Below are 23,349 nucleotides of genomic sequence, written 5' to 3' on the forward strand. Positions count from 1 at the left end.
TATTAGCTTCAATATGAGGTCATAAAACTGGCATTAAAGTGCACTCTTGTAGGTGTGTGGGCTAATATTGTCCAAATGTTTGTTTTGGAATAAGTTGAAGTGCATTTTCTTCCCAGGTGTAATGCAATCCATTACTGCTGGGATATGAGGTAAAAACAGGGCTTGGCCTATGTTAAAAGTACATAGTGTTTGTTAGGTCTTAAGCCTGTGTTAAAATATGCTTAAAATGATTAAGACAAAAAAAAGTGATTGTGTTGAATTGTGTCTGGGAAATAAAGATAGATATGGTTTTAAAAGTTAGTGGTGATATTTCATTCCGTACAGACATTTTTCAGTTGGCTCAATTTACCACATACCCAGAGTAAGTTTTGCCAAGAGAATGTTTAATAAGCTATGTTTTCAAAACTGTATTATTATTTTTTTAACATTAATTCTGATTATTTCCAGGGATACACAACATCCTGAAATATATGTAGATATCTTTGTTAGAAAGAATACTATATTTCCCTTGATGTAGTGATGCTGAAAGCAAAATAAATTCTCAACTTACCCCACTCTCCCTACAGTATTGCCTAATACACAAACATCAATGGACTGTCCCAAACATCTAACAGATCTACTGATGTGCCGTTTTTTAGGGCAAAACAATGATAGTGGTGGTAGGCATGTTAGCAATGATTTACAGGAAAATTGGTCACTGGGTAATCTCTCAAATACAATCCAGTTCACCATAACCACTACTGCTGTTTATTATCTGAGATGGGAAACTCAGTGAAACAAGGTATTCAGTCTTCTGAGGAGCCTTCTAGGGAAGGGGTTTAGGGATTGAAATGACAATTGCACAGTTTTACTTTCTCTTAACCAAATAAAATGTATTCATGATAAAGTTCCATCAAAACAGATTCATCAATGCCAGTCAAACAATAAAACTAATTTAAAAAAGAGCCTTTTTGATTTTAACATAAGAAATTCAAAGACGAGTGGACAATCCATAAATTCTTGTATCTTCACTTGCAGTATCTGTCTGCTTTCATCTTGGCTCTCCTGTGGACAAACAAAAAAAGTATCCACCAGACAATTGGATTAGCTATCATGTGACAAATCAGCTTGTTGAATCACATGTTGAATTGAAACAGGTTTGCGCAAATAGGTTTAGAGTATGTTGGCAGTTTGACCAGTTACGTGACCGAATCCTGCTATTAAATGGCCATCAGTGGGAGTCATGTCAACAGTAATTTGGACCAGTTCCAGAACAATTTCTTGGAAAGGAAGTTTGTGTTGATCATTAAAACCAATTTGTGTGCGCGGGTTGTTTCCTTTGGGGCAGCTACCGCCACTGAAATCTAAATTTCACTTAGTCATGCATTGATGTCAATGGGAGACTGAATGAAAATTAGACTTAAGTGGAAGTTTAGGATTTGCCTCTTTTGTGAAGATGTTTTTCCCCCCACCTGTCTAACAACTCTTCGTGGAACTTCCCGTCTTTCCGGGCCATCTTCAGCGTGTTGCTGTCCTCCTCGTTCACCCTCAGCCGCCTGTCCTGGAAACTCTGGAACTTCTTTCTGTAACATCAGAAATCCGTGTTCAGTGAGACATTAACACGTCATAAGACACGGAAGGACCAGTCACACGCTACTATCAAACACAAAGAATAACATCACAGAACAGAAATCTAATCACAGGTCTAGTGAAATGCTTATGTTCCTAGCTCTGACAGTGCAGTAATACCTAACGATACAAAACCCCCCCAAAAAACATACAAATCCCCCAATTAAAATAGTTAAGAAATATTAGAAAGAGCAATGTCAAGAGTTCGGAATATAAATAACAATGCACTCTCCGGGGCATAAACCTGACGGCTATTATCAATGACAAATGTGTATAGAGCAACTTACACTCGCAAGTACCGTGCCATTTCATTGATGTAAACAGTCCTGATAGTAGATACATAGAGTGCAATAGGCCCTCTAGCAGTGGTTACAGTCTGTCAGTGGTTTATGATTCACGGGCAGCGCTCTGTTCATGCAACACGCTCTGGGATGCTAAGCACTACATCACGATGACGGGCTCAAGGGCAGCCATTATCGGCACGTCAACATGATGAGTCCATTTCCCCCGTGTTTTTTCCTCCTCTAAAATAAAAAACGATGGAGAGGGGGAAGATAAAAAAATTATAATAATAAAATAAATAAATGGAACACGAAGTTGAGGTGGGAAGAGGAGAAACGGAACACAATGACAGCCTTGTTCACGCTTAGCTCTCAGAACTTAATGGGCCGCCGTGGGCCGTAAGAGCGGCAGCGGTGGTTCTGTTCTCGTTCCCATTTCCATCCCCGTAGCGTTGGCCCATCAATCGGCCTTTTAAGGGAGCGGGATTGATGAGGTGGCGCCCCTACGCTCCCCCCACCAGCACCCTCCTCCTCCTTGTGCATCCGGGCTTGTGAATTAGTTGTCAAAATCTCGCAGAAGCAGAGTGGAAAGTTGTCAGATGAAAATGGAGGGAAATCACTGTCTGTCTACGGAAGGTCACAGAGTTCATCCTATCCACCTTCCTGGCTGTCTTTTCTACATAAAGGAAAAATCCACCCCAAAACTATTTGTCCATTGTTGACATAGTCCCAATATGTTTTGCATGTCAACAATCAAGTTTAAGACATAAAGACACAACTTTTAAAATACAGATATGCAGCCAGTATGAACAATTTCGGTATAATTGCAGTACTGCACAGTAATTTAGGATAACAGTCCACTGTTGATCCTTGTTGGGCATATCTGACAAAAAGGTCTCTTAACATTTTTCATAAATGCATAAAACATTGTCGTGATATAGGGCAGGCCATGGCATTTCCGATACCTTTACCATTACTTATGTTCATTTGGACAAGATCAGCCGTACAACAGGGGTTTACAACCTCTAGACTAGAGAGCACGGAATCACAGCCTTGTACGATTGCCGCTGCAAATGTTGCTGCCACCGTGAGTGTGATTTAGGCCGACAGACGGTACATACACGTAGTTGAGCTCGCAGTTCTTCACGTTGCCCCTGTCCTCGTCGGCAATGTCGTCGTTTCGCTTGACCTCCCTCTCCGCGCATGACCGGATCTGTTCATCATCATCATCGAGAGAGAGAGAGGCAGAAGGAGAGAGGGGCAAAACACAAAACAGTTGCGCGTTGAATAGCAATATCCTGCCCCCCCCTAATGTTCGGAGACATTTTGTTTTCATCCCGTCACCAACTTCACACTGCCCCAGTGGGATGTAATTGGGATGTAATTTCTGTAGTATAGATGGGGAGGGGTGGGGTTATGGAGCGACCTTGTGAAATATATACATCACCTTAACCATCTCGTCATCCCCCGCCAACTTGCCCTTGGCCTCAATGTCCCCACATTCACTGTAAGAGATGAAACAGCTATTTGCTGCCATGAGAGCCATTTTTCCCTGGAACGGGGGAAAGAGAAAGAAATTAGTAAAAAAAAAGGAAGACAGGAAGGAAGACAAACAGAAATGAAATGAAGAGAATATTTGACAGATGAGTTTCACAACGCGAGGTAAAAGCTCATATGCAGAGAGCGTCAAGCTTTCACACCGAACCGCATCAACAAGCTTGTGAGGAAAACGAGGCTTATCTATATTTTGGGTTACTATGCAACAAGTTCTAAATGAAATGGCATTATATCACAGTCTTTGTATGCATTGACTTTGACCATTTTTTTTTTTGATTGACAGTTGCTTCACTTACGTCCTGGAAAACTGGCTCCCACTGTTCGCGGGAGCCGATGGCGTCGGAACGCCCCACCACGACCCCCTCCGAGGTGATCCCTAGATACTTCCCATAGCCAGACTTCAGGGCTACCCTAAGGGAGAAAAACACAGGAGAACAAAATTCATGCCTGGATACTGGCAGGTTGATTTGAGTGTCTAAACTTTTCCAAAGACTATTCAAAGATAAAGACCATTTGAACGACAGAAGTGATGCTCCTTTATAACGTTCCCATTTAAATCCAATTTTGTATTTATAAAATTGTAAACCTGCAGAGACTGTAATTGTTCTTCCAAAGTCTATAACTCACCAGGGGACACTTTCTATTGAGATTTGGAGAGAAGAAGTCAACATAAAATGTGCGTAGGTGATATTTACTCCTTTCATACATACCTAGAGTCTGACAGCTTGATGGCAGTGAACTGCTCCGGGGGGTCTGGCCCTTCATCGTCTGGAAAATATCATAGAAACATGAAACCCTGATTGATATTCTAAAATCAGAGCATTTTCACTTTTTTATTTTCCTTATTTTTATCCGAGAGGAGCTTTTAGTTTTGGTTTAATGAGGATTAAAACTAGATGACTCTATTATCACTTCAAACATTTGGGAGCCTGGCTCTGCCGACTTAACATTCAGAGTGTTGAAACGTCGGGCACGATTAGCATTTCTCACATTCTCTCGCCAGGGTTGTGATCTTGAGGAAGAAAAATAAATCTGTTTCAGTGGTGCCAATACAATGCATTTGATCTAGAATATATTAACGTACAATAATGTGTCATTCTGAGAAACAGGCCATTTGCATAATTTCCTCTACCCTTGAGACGTACTGACGTAGAGCCTTCATGTTTTACTAATGCTTCATGGTCCTTAATAACACACAACCTCGGGCTACACAATGTTGCTGCTGTGTGCTAGCGATCGCCTACACTCAACCCTACTCTCTGAAACCCAGACCTCAAATCTTGCGTAATTGCATCAGATGCTCAATTAGGTTCTTGGGGAGATGTATGAGAACAGATACTATAAGACTAGAGAAATCTCCACCCCCTTAAAAAAAAAAAACCTCTCAGCTAAAGGCTCCCACCCCTTCAGAAAATGTTCCACTTGAAATCATTGCCCCAATTTAAGCACCACCCTAAATGCGGTGACACCCTGTGGAGATCGGCCACTCTCAACTTATCGTTTGATTGGTCAATGGTGGTTGGTTTTGGGTTGAAAGGTTACACCTTCAGATGTTATAAATATAATGAAATGCCTTTGTTCTCTCTCTTGTCCTGTATCCAGTCCATGGAGGAAGGTTGCATGATCAATTCTCCTTTCCTAGACTTCTAGGTCTCTGGCTTAGTAAGCCTTTCTTTGTTCACGCGTTGTCCTGCAAGTTCACCTTAGGATCTATATGCTTGGAAAATATTGCCTAATGCTTGCTTGTATATCTTTATATTCATTATCTTTATGGAGTCGGATAAACATTTTAATAGGCTAATTGCTTAATCGCGTGTGCTGTGTACTGTATATTCACATAATATCAATATATATTACTGCCCATTATAGCTTCATGCCCGAGTGTCCTTTTCTTTCTCCTCGGTGATGGATAAAAGTTGTGGATGGATTTCTACCCTATTGCTTTGTCCTGCCAGATCAGGGGCCATTTATGAAAGGAAGCTAGTTAATCATACCGAGAAACACACTCCGTAAGGATGTGACCATCACAGGTTCTCACAACTTTAGGGAAAGATAAGGGGGACGGGAGTCTGTCAATGTCAAGGACAGGCTGATGCAAATGTAAACCACACCTCTGTGTGCAATCATTGGGCATTGGGAAAGCAAATAAATTCCCTAGGCTCACATACAGTGGGGCAAAAAAGTATTTAGTCAGCCACCAATTGTGCAAGTTCTCCCACTTAAAGATGAAAGGGGCCTGTAATTTTCATCATAGGTACACTTCAACTATGACAGACAAAATGAGAAAAAAATTCCAGAAAAATCACAGTAGGATTTTTAATGAATTTATTTGCAAATTATGGTGGAAAATAATTATTTGGTCAATAACAAAAGTTTCTCAATACTTTGTTATATACCCTTTGTTGGCAATGACAGAGGTCAAACGTTTTCTGTAAGTCTTCACAGGGTTTTCACACACTGTTGCTGGTATTTTGGCCCATTCCTCCATGCAGATCTCCTCTAGAGCAGTGATGTTTTGGGGCTGTTGCTGGGCAACACGGACTTTCAACTACCTCCAAAGATTTTATATGGGGTTGAGATCTGGAGACTGGCTAGGCCACTCCAGGACCTTGAAATGCTTCATACGAAGCCACTCCTTCGTTGCCCGGGTGGTGTGTTTGGGATCATTGTCATGCCGAAAGACCCAGACACATTTCATCTTCAATGCCCTTGCTGATGGAAGGAGGTTTTCACTCAAAGTCTCACGATACATGGCCCCATTCATTCTTTCCTTTACACGGATCAGTCGTTCTGGTCCCTTTGCAGAAAAACAGCCCCAAAGCATGATGTTTCCACCCCCATGCTTCACAGTAGGTATGGTGTTCTTTGGATGCAACTCAGCATTCTTTGTCCTCCAAACACGACAAGTTGATTTTTTTACCAAAAAGTTATACTTTGGTTTCATCTGACCATATGACATTCTCCCAATCTTCTTCTGGATCATCCAAATGCTCTCTAGCAAACTTCAGACAGGCCTGGACATGTACTGGCTTAAGCAGGTGGACACGTCTGGCACTGCAGGATTTGAGTCACTGGCGGCGTAGTGTGTTACTGATGGTAGGCTTTGTTACTTTGGTCCCAGCTCTCTACAGGTCATTCACTAGGTCCCCCCGTGTGGTTCTGGGATTTTTGCTCACCGTTCTTGTGATCATTTTGACCCCACGGGGTGAGATCTTGCATGGATCGAGGGAGATTATCAGTGGTCTTGTATGTCTTCCATTTCCTAATAATTGCTCCCACAGTTGATTTCTTCAAACCAAGCTGCTTACCTATTGCAGATTCAGTCTTCCCAGCCTGGTGCAGGTCTACAATTTTGTTTCTGGTGTCCTTTGACAGCTCTTTGGTCTTGGCCATAGTGGAGTTTGGAGTGTGACTGTGAGGTTGTGGACAGGTGTCTTTTATACTGATAACAAGTTCAAACAGGTGCCATTAATACATGTAACAAGTGGAGGACAGAGGAGCCTCTTAAAGAAGAAGTTACAGGTCTGTGAGAGCCAGAAATCTTGCTTGTTTGTAGGTGACCAAATACTTATTTTCCACCATAATTTGCAAATAAATTCATTTTAAAAAATCCTACAATGTGATTTTCTGATTTTCATAGTTGAAGTGTACCTATGATGAAAATTACAGGCCTCTCATCTTTTTAAGTGGGAGAACTTGCACAATTGGTGGCTGACTAAATACTTTTTTGCCCCACCATGTTTCTCAGACCACAATAGTCAGACAGACAGTTTAAATTCTAATTATATTCCATCCCCTAAAGCAGGCCTATATCTCCCCGTGACCTTACAGAGGGCATTCACAAAGTCTCCTGCATCCAGTGACTAAGCATCTTGAGGGTTTTTCTCAGCTTGAGAGGGCTAAACTATTCTAGACGGGGTTCCTTCTTACTGAAAATCCCATAAAAGTGCAGAAACATCATCTCTCTGTCCCTGTAACTCAATTTCTCTTTCATCTCATTTAAATGAGCCTGCCTCCCAAGTTAGAGCCTCACCAAAGGAATAGGAATAGTTCACGTTTTAATCTTCCTGGCCGTTTTCCCTCTTTCTCCCTCTTCAATGAAAAACCGTGAGCTGAATCCCAGGTCTGCGTTTCTGTCTTTGGAGGGGTTTTATTGAACATTTCTCAAAACATCTCGCCTTAGGGCAGATAATTTTTGCCTGGAAACTCCCATTTAGACTAGCTTGGCTAGTTAGGTTAGGTGTTCCACCCCCAAGTTGAGGCCTTTTCCCTGAGGCTCAGGGGCTAGTGTAATGGGGCTCTGGCTTGCTAGTCAGTGGGGCTAACAGTGGGGAGACGAAGCATATCGTCTGTGAGCCTGGATTCAAAGATGTGATTCAAGCACACTTTGGCAATATCCCTCTAACTTGTCATGCACGCCAACTTTGAATGGTAAACATACAATCGAAATGGTTGGTGCCGACCTTTCCCGTTCATTTTAGATTGTGGACTACACTTTTCACCTTAAACTACCCAGTGGGTCTGGATCTATTGTGGACCCTAGACACAATACCACTTGGTGGTATGAAAACGTGACCAATTTATATGTTGTGCTGAAAAACTATGCATTTAAGAGGCAAAGAATCACAATGACATTAGGTCAATGATACTCATTTGGATCTTGATATCCATAAACCATGAGACGAGAGAGCTCTTTGCCTGTTACCTTGTTGCATTCTATCCCATCACAGAGCTGTGCAACACATTTCCTCCGAATATTTCATTGTCTTCCTGCCTCTGCAAATGGATGGGCACCATAAATCGTAGCTAGCACCAGATTCATATTGATGATATCCAATAACGTGCTTGAGAGGACAAAGAAATAGATTAATGCCTGGTGTGTGTGTGTGTGTGTGTGGAGGAGCAATTCCAGCTTCCTCGCTAAAACCATTACCCGGCAAGCTGTGCAGAAATGAATGTCCTAATAGCTTCTGGAACAACATAGTAGTTCAGTTCTCCCTTTCATTTTCCGTGTCCACTCTCTCAGAGTGTGATTTCAAATTGATTTAGAACGAAACGCTAAATCCTATACCGTTTAGGACAAAATTGGTTTAGATTTCAAAACGCTTGGTAGCCATCGAATGCGGTGGTCATCGAAAAAGCAAGAAAATAAAGTTGGAAGAAACAATTAGTGAACCCCCCCCCCCCCCATTCTCCACAATGACACAAAAAATTCCCTGCCACTTTGCCAGGCTAATGGAACGTGACGTCCATTACGGCTCTTTGGTTTCCTCACTTCGTATTGGAATAGAATGCAACATGAGAAAACTGGGCTTCATGGGGGAGATTTTCTTCCATTCTCTTCTGGGATTCATTAATTCCAGACGATTACCAGCTCCATTTGCTCTGTCTATAATGCCGAATTACAGAATCCAACACAGACCCAAAAAAGTGTATTTACAATTTTTGGTGATAATCAAAAAGATACTTACAGTCTTGGAAATCACTGCAACTCCCATACAGACTCCGGTGAGAAGGCCATGCATCCAAGCCGCACTGCTCGCTTAACATGGAAGCCAGCCGCACCAATATGTAGGAGGAAACACTGTACAGCTGGCGACCAAAGTCAGCATGCATGCGCCCGGCTGCCACAAGTCGCTAGAGCGCGATGGGACAAGGACATCCCAGGCGGCCAAACCCTCCCCTAACCCGGATGATGCTGGGCCAATTGTGCGCTGCCTCATGAGTCTCCCGGTCGCGGTCGGCTGCGACACAGCCCGGGATCAAACCCGGATCTGTAGACCGCTGAGCCACTCAGGAGGCCCCGATGCAGACAATTCAAGTAAATGCAAGTGACATGCTGGGCAGGCTTGCATTTCAAAAACGACTTTATAAGAGGGAACAATCAACAGGACCACTTTAGATTTCTCTCTCTCTCCTTCATTTCAATCTTGTCAGTTCGAATTGCAAAGTGAAATCATTTAAGAATTTACAGCCATTTTAGAGTGACTCATTCTGACAACTTGAGTGAAGTTGCCATCTAAACGGTTGCACAAGACACCACACCGCCTTGACTTAAGCAGATTAAGTTCACAAAACAACGTGTGCTCAAGATACCAGTTGCGCGACCATACCTTACAATAACCATCATTTATGATAATCATAATGTATGATGATAATAAGTAAATCAAGTTCCAATTGAAACTATGGTCCCATTCGTTTTTTTTTTGTTGAGACACGAAGATGCCTTTAGTTTAGTGGGCCAACCTGTTGAGTTGTGCAGACCACCCAAGTTGGTAACATTGGTGCAAGTCACTTGAATCACAGTTGATTTCAGCAGCTGAGCTGCTAGGGATGCGACAGAGATGAGGGGATTCAAGAAGTGTTTTGGCGATAGCTTGCCAAACTACCCTCTCAAAGCTCCTGCAACATCTGGCTGACATTTAACTGTGTCTGTGGTTACTAGCCTGGCTCCACAGCTACACCAGCGGAAGAAGATAGAGGGTGATGATGAATGGCACATTCGGCCACCTCTGGTGTGCCACAAGAGGGTGTTGTCTCACCATATCCGTTTATCCTTCACATGTCCAACCGAAAAGTTCAGTGACACTGGGTATGCTGATGATGTAGGGCTGTCCCGAGCCATATACAACTAACCAGCATCCAGGAGGACACTTCCATGGGCTTCGAGGCAAAAGCAGCTGGAAGAGTGGGCCACATCCAACAACCTGCTCCTGAATGGAAAAAAAGTCTGTGGAAATTCTGATATGTTATTATTGAGACCATCCACAACCCGCACCACTAATCCTAGAAGGACAGGAAGTACCCGTGGTAACAACAACTATATCGGTTTTCATCTAGACTCTAACCTCAGTGGTGACACACATGTGGAGCAGTCAGTGAGGAAGGCCTCAAAATGTCTGCACTTTTTGAATGGTCTTGCCAGAAATGGCCTACTCACTGAAGATCTGGTCACAATCTATACTATACTGGTCAGACCTTGTCTGGAAAACGGTGGAGTGTTGTTAGTTGGATGCAGTAAAAAGCAGCAGGCCCAACTAGACAGGGTGCAGAGGAGGGCCTTGAGGATCATCTCCAGAGTTGGAGCAGTCCAACCACAGCTCCCCTCGCAGTGCATCTGGCAAGGAACATGCACACTCTCGAACAACCCCTGCATGACCCGCTCCCTCTAAGGGAGGTGACTGCACCACCAGGCTGCTGAGAAAGACAGTCCTGTGTTACTGCCCGTATTATAAAACAACAAAAACACCACTCTACCCACTGCTGTCAGACTGTACAATAACTTTAGCTCTTACAGACCTAATCTTAACCATTCAGTTTGACCACCATGAAAATAAGTGTCAAATATATATATATATATATATAAATATTACAGAATTATGTGGACATCCCTTCAAATTAGTGGATCAAACTAAAGGCTACTCAGTACTACAGTTGCAAAGGGTAGGAAACTTTCCGGAATTTTTTTGAAAATTATCCATGGGAAGCTAAGCCTGGGAATTTTGCTTGATATCAAAAAAGTTAGCTTATAACAGTGAACCTTTTTATGGGATACACAAGGAAATTCTAGGTCTTGTGGCATATTTTGGTTAAACTATCCACAATTCAATGGAATTGCAACCCTCTGCATGCACAGTGCATTCTTCCATCACATGTACATCTGATTCTCAAGATCTTGCACACGAATGAGATGCTATTGAGCTCACACTACTACACTGTCTGAGCCAAGGACTACATGCTTTCCGGTAAGTTTTGCTTACTGGGTGGGGTGAATATTTTATATGACATACATGATTTTTTGTAAATAGTAGCCTACAGCAAAGTGTGTTTAAATCATTTATAACTTGTTAACAATTTCTGCTACTTAGTTTTTGCTACCATGTCGGTTTTAGCTTGCTTGAGCCTGCTAACAGAGGAGTGTTAATACACCTATTTCCATACCTGTTCCATTTTAAAACATTTATCTTACGAAGGAGTTGTTTAATAAAAACAGCTTAACTATTTATCTGTACATGGAATTGTACTTGTTGTTTTTTTCTAAACTTTCAAGAAAAATGCCACTGGCACTATCTGATGTGTGGAGACATTTCACTGCAGCTAATGTAGAAGGAAAAGCTGTGTACATTTGCAAATACTGTGCCAAATCATATGTGAAGAATGCAACAAAGATGCAGAATCATCTGGCCAAGTGCATAAAGTTTCCTCAGTGCTCACAACAAGCAACCTCTGACAAAAGTCCCTCTACTTCTAATCAAAGTGAAAATGATGAATCGGACACCTTATCGATATTAACAGCTCATGGTCCTCCTGGAATCAGAAGTTTTTTTTGACTCAATAGCGAACGTAGTCAGAAATGCTGAGGAATGTCTTGCTCGAGCTGTGTATGCAACTGGTTCACCTCTGATTCTCACATGCAATGTGTATTGAAGAGATTTTTGTAATGTTCTTCGCCCAGCATACACCCCTCCAACCAGACATGCTTTATCTACTCATTTGCTAGATACAGAGTTCAAGTGAAGGTCAAGAAAATCAGAGAAAGCAGACCATATTGCAATCATCTCTGATGGGTGGTCGAATGTCCGTGGGCAAGGAATAACTAACTATATCATCTCCACCCCTCAACCAGTATTCTACAAGAGCAAAACAAGGGACAACAGACACACCGGTCTCTACATTGCAGAAGGCAATCATCAATGACTTTGGACAACAGAAGGTATTTGCACTGGTGACAGACAATGCTGCGAACATAAAGGCTGCTTGGTCTAAAGTGGAGTCCTACCCTCACTTCACACCCAATGGCTGTGCTGCTCATGCATTGAATCTGCTTCTCAAGGACATGGCACTGAAAACAATGGATATACTCTACAAGATAGCCAAGAAAATGGTTAGGTATGTGAAGGGTCATCAAGTTATAGCAGCAATCTACCTCACCAAGTGAGAAGAATAAGAGCACCACATTGAATCTGCCCATCAACACCCATGGGGTGGGGTTGTCATCATGTTTGGCAGTTCCCATGAGGGGAAGGAGTCTCTCCAAGAAATTGCCATATCACAGTCTGCCGATATGGACAGCCCCACCAAGAGGATCCCCCCTTGATGATGTATTTTGGGAGAGAGTGGTAAGCAGCCTGAAACCTATAGCAGTAGCCATTGCACAGATTTAGGGAGACAATGCCATCCTGTCTGATGTTCAGACCCTGCTTGCAGATGTAAGAGAAGAAATTCATACTGCCATGCCCACTTCACTGTTGCTACAAGCAGAGGAAACTGCAGTTCTGAAATAAATCAAAAAGTGTGAACACTTCTGCGTGAAGCCCATACATGCCGCAGCATACATGTTGGACCCCAAGTATGCTGGCAAGAGCATCCTGTCTGGTGCAGAGATCAACAAGCCATATGGTGTCATCACTACCGTGTCTCGCCACCTTGGGCTGGATGAGGGCAAGGTTCTTGGCAGTCGGGCGAAGTATACTTCCAAGCAAGGGCTTTGGGATGGAGATGCAATATGGCAGTTGTGCCAACATATCTCATCAGCCACCTAGTGGGAGGGACGTTGTGGATCTGAGGGTCTTTCCCCTGTTGCCTCCATCATCATCCAAATCAGAGCGCAACTGGTCCTTGTTTGGGAACACACACACCAAAGAACACAACAGGCGGCCCAATACAAGGGTTGAAAAATCGGTGGCCATTCAAGCCAATTTGAGGCTTTTTGAGCCTGACAACAAGCCATCCTCAACCAGGTTGGAAAATGACAGTGAAAGATGAGGCCTCAGAGTCTGATGTTCAGAGGTGGACATTGAGGAGGTCCAGGGAGAAGACATGGAAGCCTGAGAGGAAGACAACCAAAGCTTTAGTTTCTAGATTATCATTATACAGATGTCTGTTGAAAACGTTGAGAGATGCGATGGATCATTGGGGATCATTCAATATTTTGTTGTTCAGTGAAATCATCCCATGTGAAGAGTCAAATCATTTAATTAAAGTTCAAGTTTTTTTATTTTTTATTATTTCTATTGGAATGATTTAATAATTTGAAATGATGTCTACTTACGATAAGGTAAAAGGTTTATGTTTCTGTCTCCATATGATATGGTAAATACAGTGCCTTGCGAAAGTATTCGGCCCCCTTGAACTTTGCGACCTTTTGCCACATTTCAGGCTTCAAACATAAAGATATAAAACTGTATTTTTTTGTGAAGAATCAACAACAAGTGGGACACAATCATGAAGTGGAACGACATTTATTGGATATTTCAAACTTTTTGAACAAATCAAAAACTGAAAAATTGGGCGTGCAAAATTATTCAGCCCCTTTACTTTCAGTGCAGCAAACTCTCTCCAGAAGTTCAGTGAGGATCTCTGAATGATCCAATGTTGATAAATACAATCCACCTGTGTGTAATCAAGTCTCCGTATAAATGCACCTGCACTGTGATAGAGGTCAGAGGTCCGTTAAAAGCGCAGAGAGCATCATGAAGAATAAGGAACACACCAGGCAGGTCCGAGATACTGTTGTGAAGAAGTTTAAAGCCGGATTTGGATACAAAAAGATTTCCCAAGCTTTAAACATCCCAAGGAGCACTGTGCAAGTGATAATATTGAAATGGAAGGAGTATCAGACCACTGCAAATCTACCAAGACCTGGCCGTCCCTCTAAACTTTCAGCTCATACAAGGAGAAGACTGATCAGAGATGCAGCCAAGAGGCCCATGATCACTCTGGATGAACTGCAGAGATCTACAGCTGAGGTGGGAGACTCTGTCCATAGGACAACAATCAGTTGTATATTGCACAAATCTGGCCTTTATGGAAGAGTGGCAAGAAGAAAGCCATTTCTTAATGATATCCATAAAAAGTGTAGTTTAAAGTTTGCCACAAGCCACCTGGGAGACACACCAAACATGTGGAAGAAGGTGCTCTGGTCAGATGAAACCAAAATTTAACTTTTTGGCAACAATGCAAAACGTTATGTTTGGCGTAAAAGCAACACAGCTCATCACCCTGAACACACCATCCCCACTGTCAAACATGGTGGTGGCAGCATCATGGTTTGGGCCTGCTTTTCTTCAGCAGGGACAGGGAAGATGGTTAAAATTGATGGGAAGATGGATGGGGCCAAATACAGAACCATTCTGGAAGAAAACCTGATGGAGTCTGCAAAAGACCTGAGACTGGGACGGAGATTTGTCTTCCAGCAAGACAATGATCCAAAACATAAAGCAAAATCTACAATGGAATGGTTCAAAAATAAACATATCCAGGTGTTAGAATGGCCAAGTCAAAGTCCAGACCTGAATCCAATCGAGAATCTGTGGAAAGAACTGAAAACTGCTGTTCACAAATGCTCTCCATCCAACCTCACTGAGCTCGAGCTGTTTTGCAAGGAGGAATGGGAAAAAATTTCAGTCTCTCGATGTGCAAAACTGATAGAGACATACCCCAAGCGACTTACAGCTGTAATCGCAGCAAAAGGTGGCGCTACAAAGTATTAACTTAAGGGGGCTGAATAATTTTGCACGCCCAATTTTTCAGTTTTTGATTTGTTAAAAAAGTTTGAAATATCCAATAAATGTCGTTCCACTTCATGATTGTGTCCCACTTGTTGTTGATTCTTCACAAAAAAATACAGTTTTATATCTTTATGTTTGAAGCCTGAAATGTGGCAAAAGGTCGCAAAGTTCAAGGGGGCCGAATACTTTCGCAAGGCACTGTATATCCAATGCAAAAAAAAACATCTACATTTACATGGTATTAATTTGCATATATATTTTTTGTTAATTCCCAAATATTCCTGTTAATTACCACCTCTGAATATTCCCCAAAATGTGCAACCATACTCAGTACTGTCTTGTGATGAGTAACCCTGCCCCAAAGATTTGTGTTAGGGGTCAATCCATTTAAACAAATCTTTCCATACATGTTTGCCCATGGAAACATTTGTCACAAAAGGACTTTTTGAACCTGAATGCCAAAACATTAAGGAGATAAAGGGGCTCAAAGTTGACACATGTTGCACATCCCACCATACCATGAGACATCCATGTCTTCATCACTGGAAAAGATAAACGGTTCATTTAAAAGCTGTCAAACGATTACAAAAAAGTTACATTCTGAGCACTTCTACAAAGGGCAAATACATATGGAAGGTTTACTTTAAATCAAAAGGGGTGCTGTCAAAAAAGTGATTGAATTCAAAAGGATTTACCCTTAGGTCTTGAATTGTGCATAAGCCCCCTATTTGATACCTGTGGTTTGCAATCTCTTCCAGTGTTTGTCTCATAACAGTCTAAAAACAGTCATCTGTATCTAAACAAATCAAAATTTCCACTACGTTCAACCTCCCTCCCTGCCCCCTGGTAACAGGTGGAGCAGGAGAGTGAGAGCTGTAACAGGGACTCGACCCCCAGCTCATGCGGTGCAGAGGTGAAAGCCTAACGGACTGTACCACAAAAGCCTTTGGGTTGAGGCAGTACAACGCTCCCATACGCCACTTACTCAAGCATAACATTTTGATCATGCCCCACACACATCAACACTTCAAAATTAACCCTATCGACTCAATGATGTAACAAATGAAAAAAGTCTCTCGAAACACTTCCCCCTGTCCAATCAAGTAGCAAAACAACCTAGTATGGCATAGTGTGTGCATCATCATCATCATGCATTAATGACAGAACACATAACACCCTACTCCCTATATTATTGTGCACTACGTTTGACCAGAGCTCTATGTGACTTGGATTAGAAGTAGTGTACTACAAAGGAAATATTGGGTGAATTTAGCTAAAGATAGTCTCGCACGTTTCTTACCTTGATGTGGTGCACCAACTGTGAAAAGACCAGTATCCAGGGCATGGATGTAGGAATTAGTCTGCATCTCTATTGCAACCGTTCCTGAAATCTCCCCAAAGCCACTGATACACCACCATCCACCTAGAAAGCAGAAAAAAACCATGATTGTTTGCTACTTTGTGAAGTATCATAAGAACCCTTTTCAACTAGCTAGCTACCAAGAATGACCAGCAAACAACATACCAACAATATCCGGTTTATCTTGTGCATCGTCCCTTTTTCTCTTCTTATCCTTGTGCTTCTTCTTCTTTCTACAAGACAATTATGGATCAACATTAGCAAGGTCAAATTGGGAAAAAGGAAAATAGCAAACAGTTATCTAGCTAACATTAGCCAGTAACTAACTGTTAATGCCTGGTCAGAGTCGATGAACGATAGCTAGTTTGATAGCATTATTAGCCATCTTCCACACAAACAAATATTGAATTCGATGTTGAGGAATAAACTCACCCCTTGTTAAGTCCTTTCAAAGCAAGTTTTGTTATTTTCACTTTGGAATAGTCAGCCATATCTTCAGATTATGGGAAACTAGCTAGCCACCAAGCTAACAACATAAACAAACGAAAACAACATGCGAGTACGGTGGCTGTCGAGGTAAAAACAAATATCAGTTACCAAACGAGCGACATCTGTTCTTTGGAGAATATATTAACATTGTATGTGTTCATAAAATACATTGACTAATGCCTTGTTTGTTTAGCAGCATTTTTTTGTTCAATGTAATAGGTGATGTGTTACTAATTATGTGTTACTAAGTGTGACAGAGAGTCGTACACGCTCTATATAAACTCACAGTAATTTAATGGGTAAAGGAAACCACCAACATTTCTTCTAGGTTACTATGGTCATTGGTTGCACTAATTGCACTTTTGGCTACATAACCTGGTTCAAGCATTCATGACATTACCCTGAAGAAGGCACAGTGATGCCAAAATGTTTGTAGTTTACCCAATACATTACTCTGAGATTATATAGAGGGTTTGTGACTCTTTCTATAGCCTACAGTTTTCTTGCTGTTACAGTAGTCAGCACCTATACAAACATTTTTGGGTGTGCAACAGCTCATGCTTTTCACTAGACTAAGTGTGCCAGAGAATCACACACACGTGCACTTTAAAAACTTGCACACACTCACAATATCACCCCAACTCCACACACATCCATTCATGCCGTAGTCAAGGAGCAGCTTAAGTGGCCATGTTTATAGTCTCTGCACAGTCTCACATAGAGTGTATCTCTGTAAACTACCCGAGTCCAGGCCAAGGCTGGCAGTGAGTGTGAGGGAAATTGACTGTCTGTCTCCTGGCTCAGAGGAGTACTGGAGTTTGGCTTTTCTCTCAATAGACTGTGTGTCTGCTGTCTCTGACCAGCAAATTACTGTAAATTACTACCCAGACATTGGTTCTGTTTTTTCATTCACCAAGACTCCTGGAGGGGCTGAAAGAGAGCATGAACACAGACCAATGCATGCACGCACACACACCACACACACACACACACACACACACACATTCTCTCTTATGCACACTCTCACACACTGGCACTCACTCTCTCACTCACACACACTTACACACAAATTCATTCTACTTCAACGAACACGCATATGTGTGCTGCTCAACATCACACAACGCGCCAGAAACGTGAAACACTGACTCCACCGACTGCTAACAGGTACATGGCGTTGTGTCAAATTCCTGCACCAATTCCTCCCAGAGTCTTCATTGAAACAACCAACATGTGAGCCATAGCAAGTATCGACCTAGGTGAGAGGGGTGCACTCAAATTAAGGTTTATACTAATGGCACCCCATTAAGGAAGAATAGGCCAATCAGGAAGCCTGTGACAGGAGGTAATAAATCATTGGATGACAGTGTGAGGAAGTAAAATTAATGAGACAGAAGCCTGCCCTTTGTGGTGAAGCAAAGCGCTACCAGGCAGCGGTGTTTCTCAGAGCTGAAAAGTCACACAGACAAAGTGGAGAGACTGAGATGATGTGGGATCACTGAAGTCAATTAAATGCTTTCAGTGATGATAAATGGTCATTTTAGAGAGTTGTATAACTTACGATCAATCAATCAAATGTATTTTATATGAAGCCCTTTTTACATCAGCAGTTGTCAAAGTACTTTAAAGATACCCAGCCTAAAATCCCAAAGAGCAAGCAATGCAGAGTCAGAGTCTTATAGCAGGAAGCTATAAGAAACCTAGAGAGAAACCAGGCTCCAAGGGTTGGCCAATCTTCTTCTGGCTGTACTGGGTAGAGATTTAAGACAAATCACATATTTTGTTTCAAACTACTCTACTCTATCATATTAGCTAGTATAGCCATCGTACTCCTAACCAGTTACTAGTGATCTGCAAGGACATGCCAGGGTGCAAGCAATATGGTGGAATTCCCTCACACCCTTCCACTTACCTATAGTTTGGAAGGAAATTACGACATTTGATTGGATCACAGCCCAGTAACATTTCTCAAATGGGAAGATTGTAGTGAATGTTCTCTGGATGTGAGACTAAAAAAGAATTCAGATATATTGCAGTGATAACAAAATGTGATTATAAACATTGCTGCTTTTGAAAATGTTTGCAATGTGTTTGAGTCAGTGGAGCGAGTGTTCCCAAATCAATTTGCAAACATGAAAGTTAGTCTTGTTTTCATAAATATTTTTTGACAATTAGAGTCATTTGCGAGTGTGAACCAAATGAGAATCAAGATTTAAGCCTCAATTAGCCGAACGCTCGGACAAACCTAAAGATGTCGCTGGATGGAAAGAGAAGTCACTGCAGCTTAGATTTGACTATTTTTTACAAAGTTATTCAATCGGTTTCAAGCAAACACACAACTGAAGACGCTCTCTGTGGAGGTTTAGATTGTCTGTGTCCCAAATGGTACAGTGTTCCCTTTGTAGTGCACTTCTTTTGACTAGGCCTATAGGGCTCTGGTCAAAAGTAGAGCATTACAAAGGGAGTAGTGTGCATTTCGGACTCAGTCTCTGCCTCTTGGTAATTGAGCTCTGTGATGTTCCCTTTCTGTCCTTAAAATGCATTTGATCTAATAAGTCCTCCTGCTCCATTAGCTGCCTTTCAGCTGTGAAGGAAAATTCATCGTCCTTTATGTGGCCAAGACCCAAAACAAGGATAACAAAAAAATTGGTTTAGGAAATAGTGTTTCAGAGAGAAGAGATGTTTGTGGCATTTTAGTTTGACTTCCAAGCGTGAAGGGATTGTGAAAGTAAACTATGACAAACCATTGAAAGTTAATGTCAAAGTGCACGCACGGGCATGAGCACCCACAAATATACACACGCACGCACCACAGTAAACTATGAACCCTATGATGGTGGCTATGCACACAGTGAGGAGTTAAACGCCGAGGAAAGCAATCCCATTTGTAAAATGATGAGATTGACCAGAGGTGTTCCTAAATTACAGCTATCCAGTAAAAAGCCTCTAGAGGACTGAGTGTTCCGTCAGATAACGGCAGACAGTTCGAGACGTCTCAATTGATAGGAACTGACATGCAAACACTCCCCTCTCTCTCTCATTCTCTCCCTCTACTGCTCTCTCTCCCTCCTTGTTCCACTCCTTCTCTCCCTCCGTTCCTTTCCCCCAAACCATTAGCACTACAGTCCCTCAACTCCTGTTCAGCCTGCCTTGCAAACATAAGTGCCATCTACTCTCCCCCGCAACCACCTCCCTCCCTCCTCTCTCTCTCCGCTGTCACTCAAACCCTTCCTGCGAGGACTCGGGTGATTCAGGGTGAAGTGACTGACAGCGACCGAGCAGGTATCCCCTACTCCCTGTTAAGTGACGGCGTGCAGTTACGCTCCCCTATGGGCCCCTCTCACTTTGTCAATGTCACCGTGCCCCGCTGACGGCTGCTCTTCAGGGATTACCAACTCCTGTAGCGCTCTTTAATGTGGGTGACATTGGTGAGACGGAGAGAGCTTGAGTAACGGATTCTTAAGATGTGGTCCCGAGGGGCCCACTTAGTTAAAAAAAAAAATGACACAGTGATGTCATCTCCTGGCCGGATGGTGGTGGTGTTGGTGGTGGGGGGGTGTCTTTGTCATTTGAGAGGGGCGTAACCCCTGGCCTGATTATTATAGTAGCTGTTGGAGACTTCCCAACCTATGGATACATGGCCCAGTCCAAAAACAACCCTTAGCCTAGGCACTTTCAAAGGCACTTTCTGTAGACCTGTGTGTAAAGTGTGTGATTATTCCCACAATATGGTAGTAGCTCCACCTTGCACTCTTTGGTAGTTTGGCCCACTAAGATTTACATGCTAAAATCGCCACTGCTTAAATTGGACAGATTTTGGTCAGAGATAGCCCACTAGGTACAGACGTGTTCAACTATTTCAACTATTTATCTATTTTGGATTTACATTTGGTTGAGTTGTCAACTAATGTGAATTCAACATTAAATAAATAAAACAATTTGCCAGGTCATTGGATTTAGGTAAAAAGTTGGGCATGAAAATGGATATTCCCTTATGTTAACTTTTTTCAAGTCCAATCATTTTCCCACGTTGATTCAACGTCCTCGCATCGATTTTTTTTTTGCCGTTGAAATGAACTGGAAACATAGCTTCGCCTCTCTCTGTCAGTACCAAGCCTTCCAAAAAGATAGAAGAGGACAGCAACACAAGGGTGGACCCTCAACCATAGACTCTATTGGTTGGTTTCCCAGACACAGAGGAAGCCTAGTCCTAGACTAAAATGAATGTTCAATGGAGATTCACCACTAAAAATACTTCATCTGTGTCTGGGAAACGGGCAATATAAGCATAGCAAGCTGTTAACCATGCGGCAAGTTATTGACTTATGTTGTGTTAGTGTAAATTCACTTCTGCGAATGAGAGTGCAATGGAACAAAAAAACTCCAGAAATACACACCTGTTCAAAAGTTTGGGATCACTTAGAAATGTCCTTGTTTTTGAAAGAAAAGCACATTTTTTGTCCATTAAAATAACATCAAATTGATCAGAAATACAGTGTAGACATTGTTAATGTTGTAAATGACAATTATAGCTGGAAACGGCTGTGTCACGTTCTGACCTTAGTTCCTTTGTTTTGTCTTTGTTTTAGTATGGTCAGGGCGTGAGTTGGGGTTGGCAGTCTTTGTTTTTCTATGTTGGTTTCTGTGTTCGGCCTAGTATGGTTCTCAATTAGAGGCAGGTGTCCTTAGTTGTCTCTGATTGAGAATCATACTTAGGTAGCCTTTTTCCACCTGTGTATCGTGGGCGTTTATTTTCTGTCTTTGTGTATAGACAGGACTGTTTCAGTTTTCGTTCGTTCACTTTATTGTTTTTTTGTATTTCAGTGTTCAGTTCTGATTCATTAAATATTACATCATGAACACTTACCACGCTGAAAATTGGTCCTCCTATCCTTCTCGCTACTCCTCCTCAGAAGAGGAGGACGAGATCCATTACAGGCTGATTCTTTATGGAATGTCTACATAGGCGTACAGAGGCCCATTATCAGCAACCATCACTCCTGTGTTACAATGGCACGTTGTGTTAGCTAATCCAAGTGTTTTCATTTTAAAAGGCTAATTGATCATTAGAAAACCCCTTTGCAATTATGTTAGTACAGCTGAAAACTGTTGTTCTAATTAAAGAAGCAATAAAACTGGCCTTCTTTAGACTAGTTGAGTATCTGGAGCATCAGCACTCCTCTTTCTATTCTGGTTAGAGTCCGTTTGTGCTGTTCTGTGAAGGGAGTAGTACACAGCGTTGTATGAGATCTTCAGTTTCTTGGCAATTTCTTGCATGGAATAGCTTTCTTTCTCAGAATAAGAATAGACTGATGAGTTTTCAGAAGAAAGTTATTTGTTTCTGGCCATTTTGAGCCTGTAATCGAACCCACAAATGCTGATGCTCCAGATAATCAACTAGTTTAAAGAAGGCCAGTTTTATTGCTTCTTTAATCAGAACAGATGTCAGCTGTACTAACATAATTGCAAAAGGGTTTTCTAATGATCAATTAGCCTTTTAAAATGATAAACTTTAATTAGCTAACACAACGTGCCATTGGAAGACAGGAGTGACGGTTGCTGATAATGGACCTCGGTACGTCCTATGTAGATATTCCATCAAAATCAGCCGTTTCCAGCTGCAATAGTCATTTACAACGTTAACAATGTCGACACCGTATTTCTGATCAATTTGATGTTATTTTAATGGACAAAAAAATAAGCTTTTCTTTCAAAAACAATGACATTTCTAAGTGACCTCGAACGTTTAAACGGTAGTGTACATTTAGTTCAAGCTTCACTAAGCTCAAACAAAGCTAGCACTTTGTGTGTGGCCCCATGATGTCTGTGGGCCCTGCATTTCCAATTCTGTTTCAAGATAGAAGCGAGAGCGCAAATAAAAAGCTAATTAACGTTAAACTGAAGATGTGCTGCGCTGTATACTCCCAAGTTGAAAAACAGATTAACTCAGGAAGAAAAAGTGGTTCAGACGATAAAAGAAGTAAGAAGCAGTCCAGGGACTAGTGTTTTGGAGCGAGTAGAGTACTTCTCTCATGGTGTGCTGGACTGTGGCATTACCTGACTTCATGGGGCTGTACTTCTGGAAATTGACTACAGTCTCTAGTCATTTGTGGGGCTTATGGCAATTTGGCCTCAGGCTATGGAAGATGGGAGTTCAGAAAATGGATAAACAGCCGTGAAATGTCCTTTCAGGACCTTGTTGGAGGTAACAGATAACCCATTTCCGCTTTGTTTCTCTCCCCACCCTTCCTTTTTTCCGCCTGTATTTTTCTTAACGCTCACTCGGAGCGTAGGGAGGACGAGAGACTTTGCACTCTCTGGGGACGAGTGTCGCTAGCGACGCCGCAGGGAGGAAAACAGAGGTAACCACTTTATGGGTTCCATGTGAAGAGGTCAGATGTTGGTGATAGGAAAAAAAACAAGTAGTAATTCCCATAAGGCCAAGTGAGAGACAAGTCAACGGTGGTCTCACTTCGCTAGACATGCCATTTCACGGTGGCGCACCTGACAAAGCCATTTAAAACAATGGACTTGATGGAGAACTGAC

At 42.1% G+C, this 23,349-nt stretch overlaps 1 protein-coding gene across 1 annotated transcript; it reads right to left on the reverse strand.

Annotated features, from left to right (window-relative positions):
* Positions 1-362: 362 nt before the first annotated feature.
* LOC109901127 (protein FRG1) lies at positions 363-16,928 on the reverse strand. Its single transcript, XM_020497168.2, has 9 exons — positions 16,749-16,928; positions 16,482-16,549; positions 16,257-16,379; positions 4,157-4,214; positions 3,743-3,857; positions 3,337-3,441; positions 3,011-3,102; positions 1,452-1,562; positions 363-1,044 (listed from the first exon to the last, which is right to left on the reverse strand). Exons 1-9 carry the CDS (start codon positions 16,805-16,807, stop codon positions 1,008-1,010), a joined length of 768 nt encoding a protein of 255 aa, XP_020352757.1. The 5' UTR covers positions 16,808-16,928; the 3' UTR covers positions 363-1,007.
* Positions 16,929-23,349: the final 6,421 nt, after the last annotated feature.

This window comes from Oncorhynchus kisutch, linkage group LG12, assembly GCF_002021735.2.
Source record: "Oncorhynchus kisutch isolate 150728-3 linkage group LG12, Okis_V2, whole genome shotgun sequence".
NCBI lineage: Eukaryota > Metazoa > Chordata > Actinopteri > Salmoniformes > Salmonidae > Oncorhynchus > Oncorhynchus kisutch.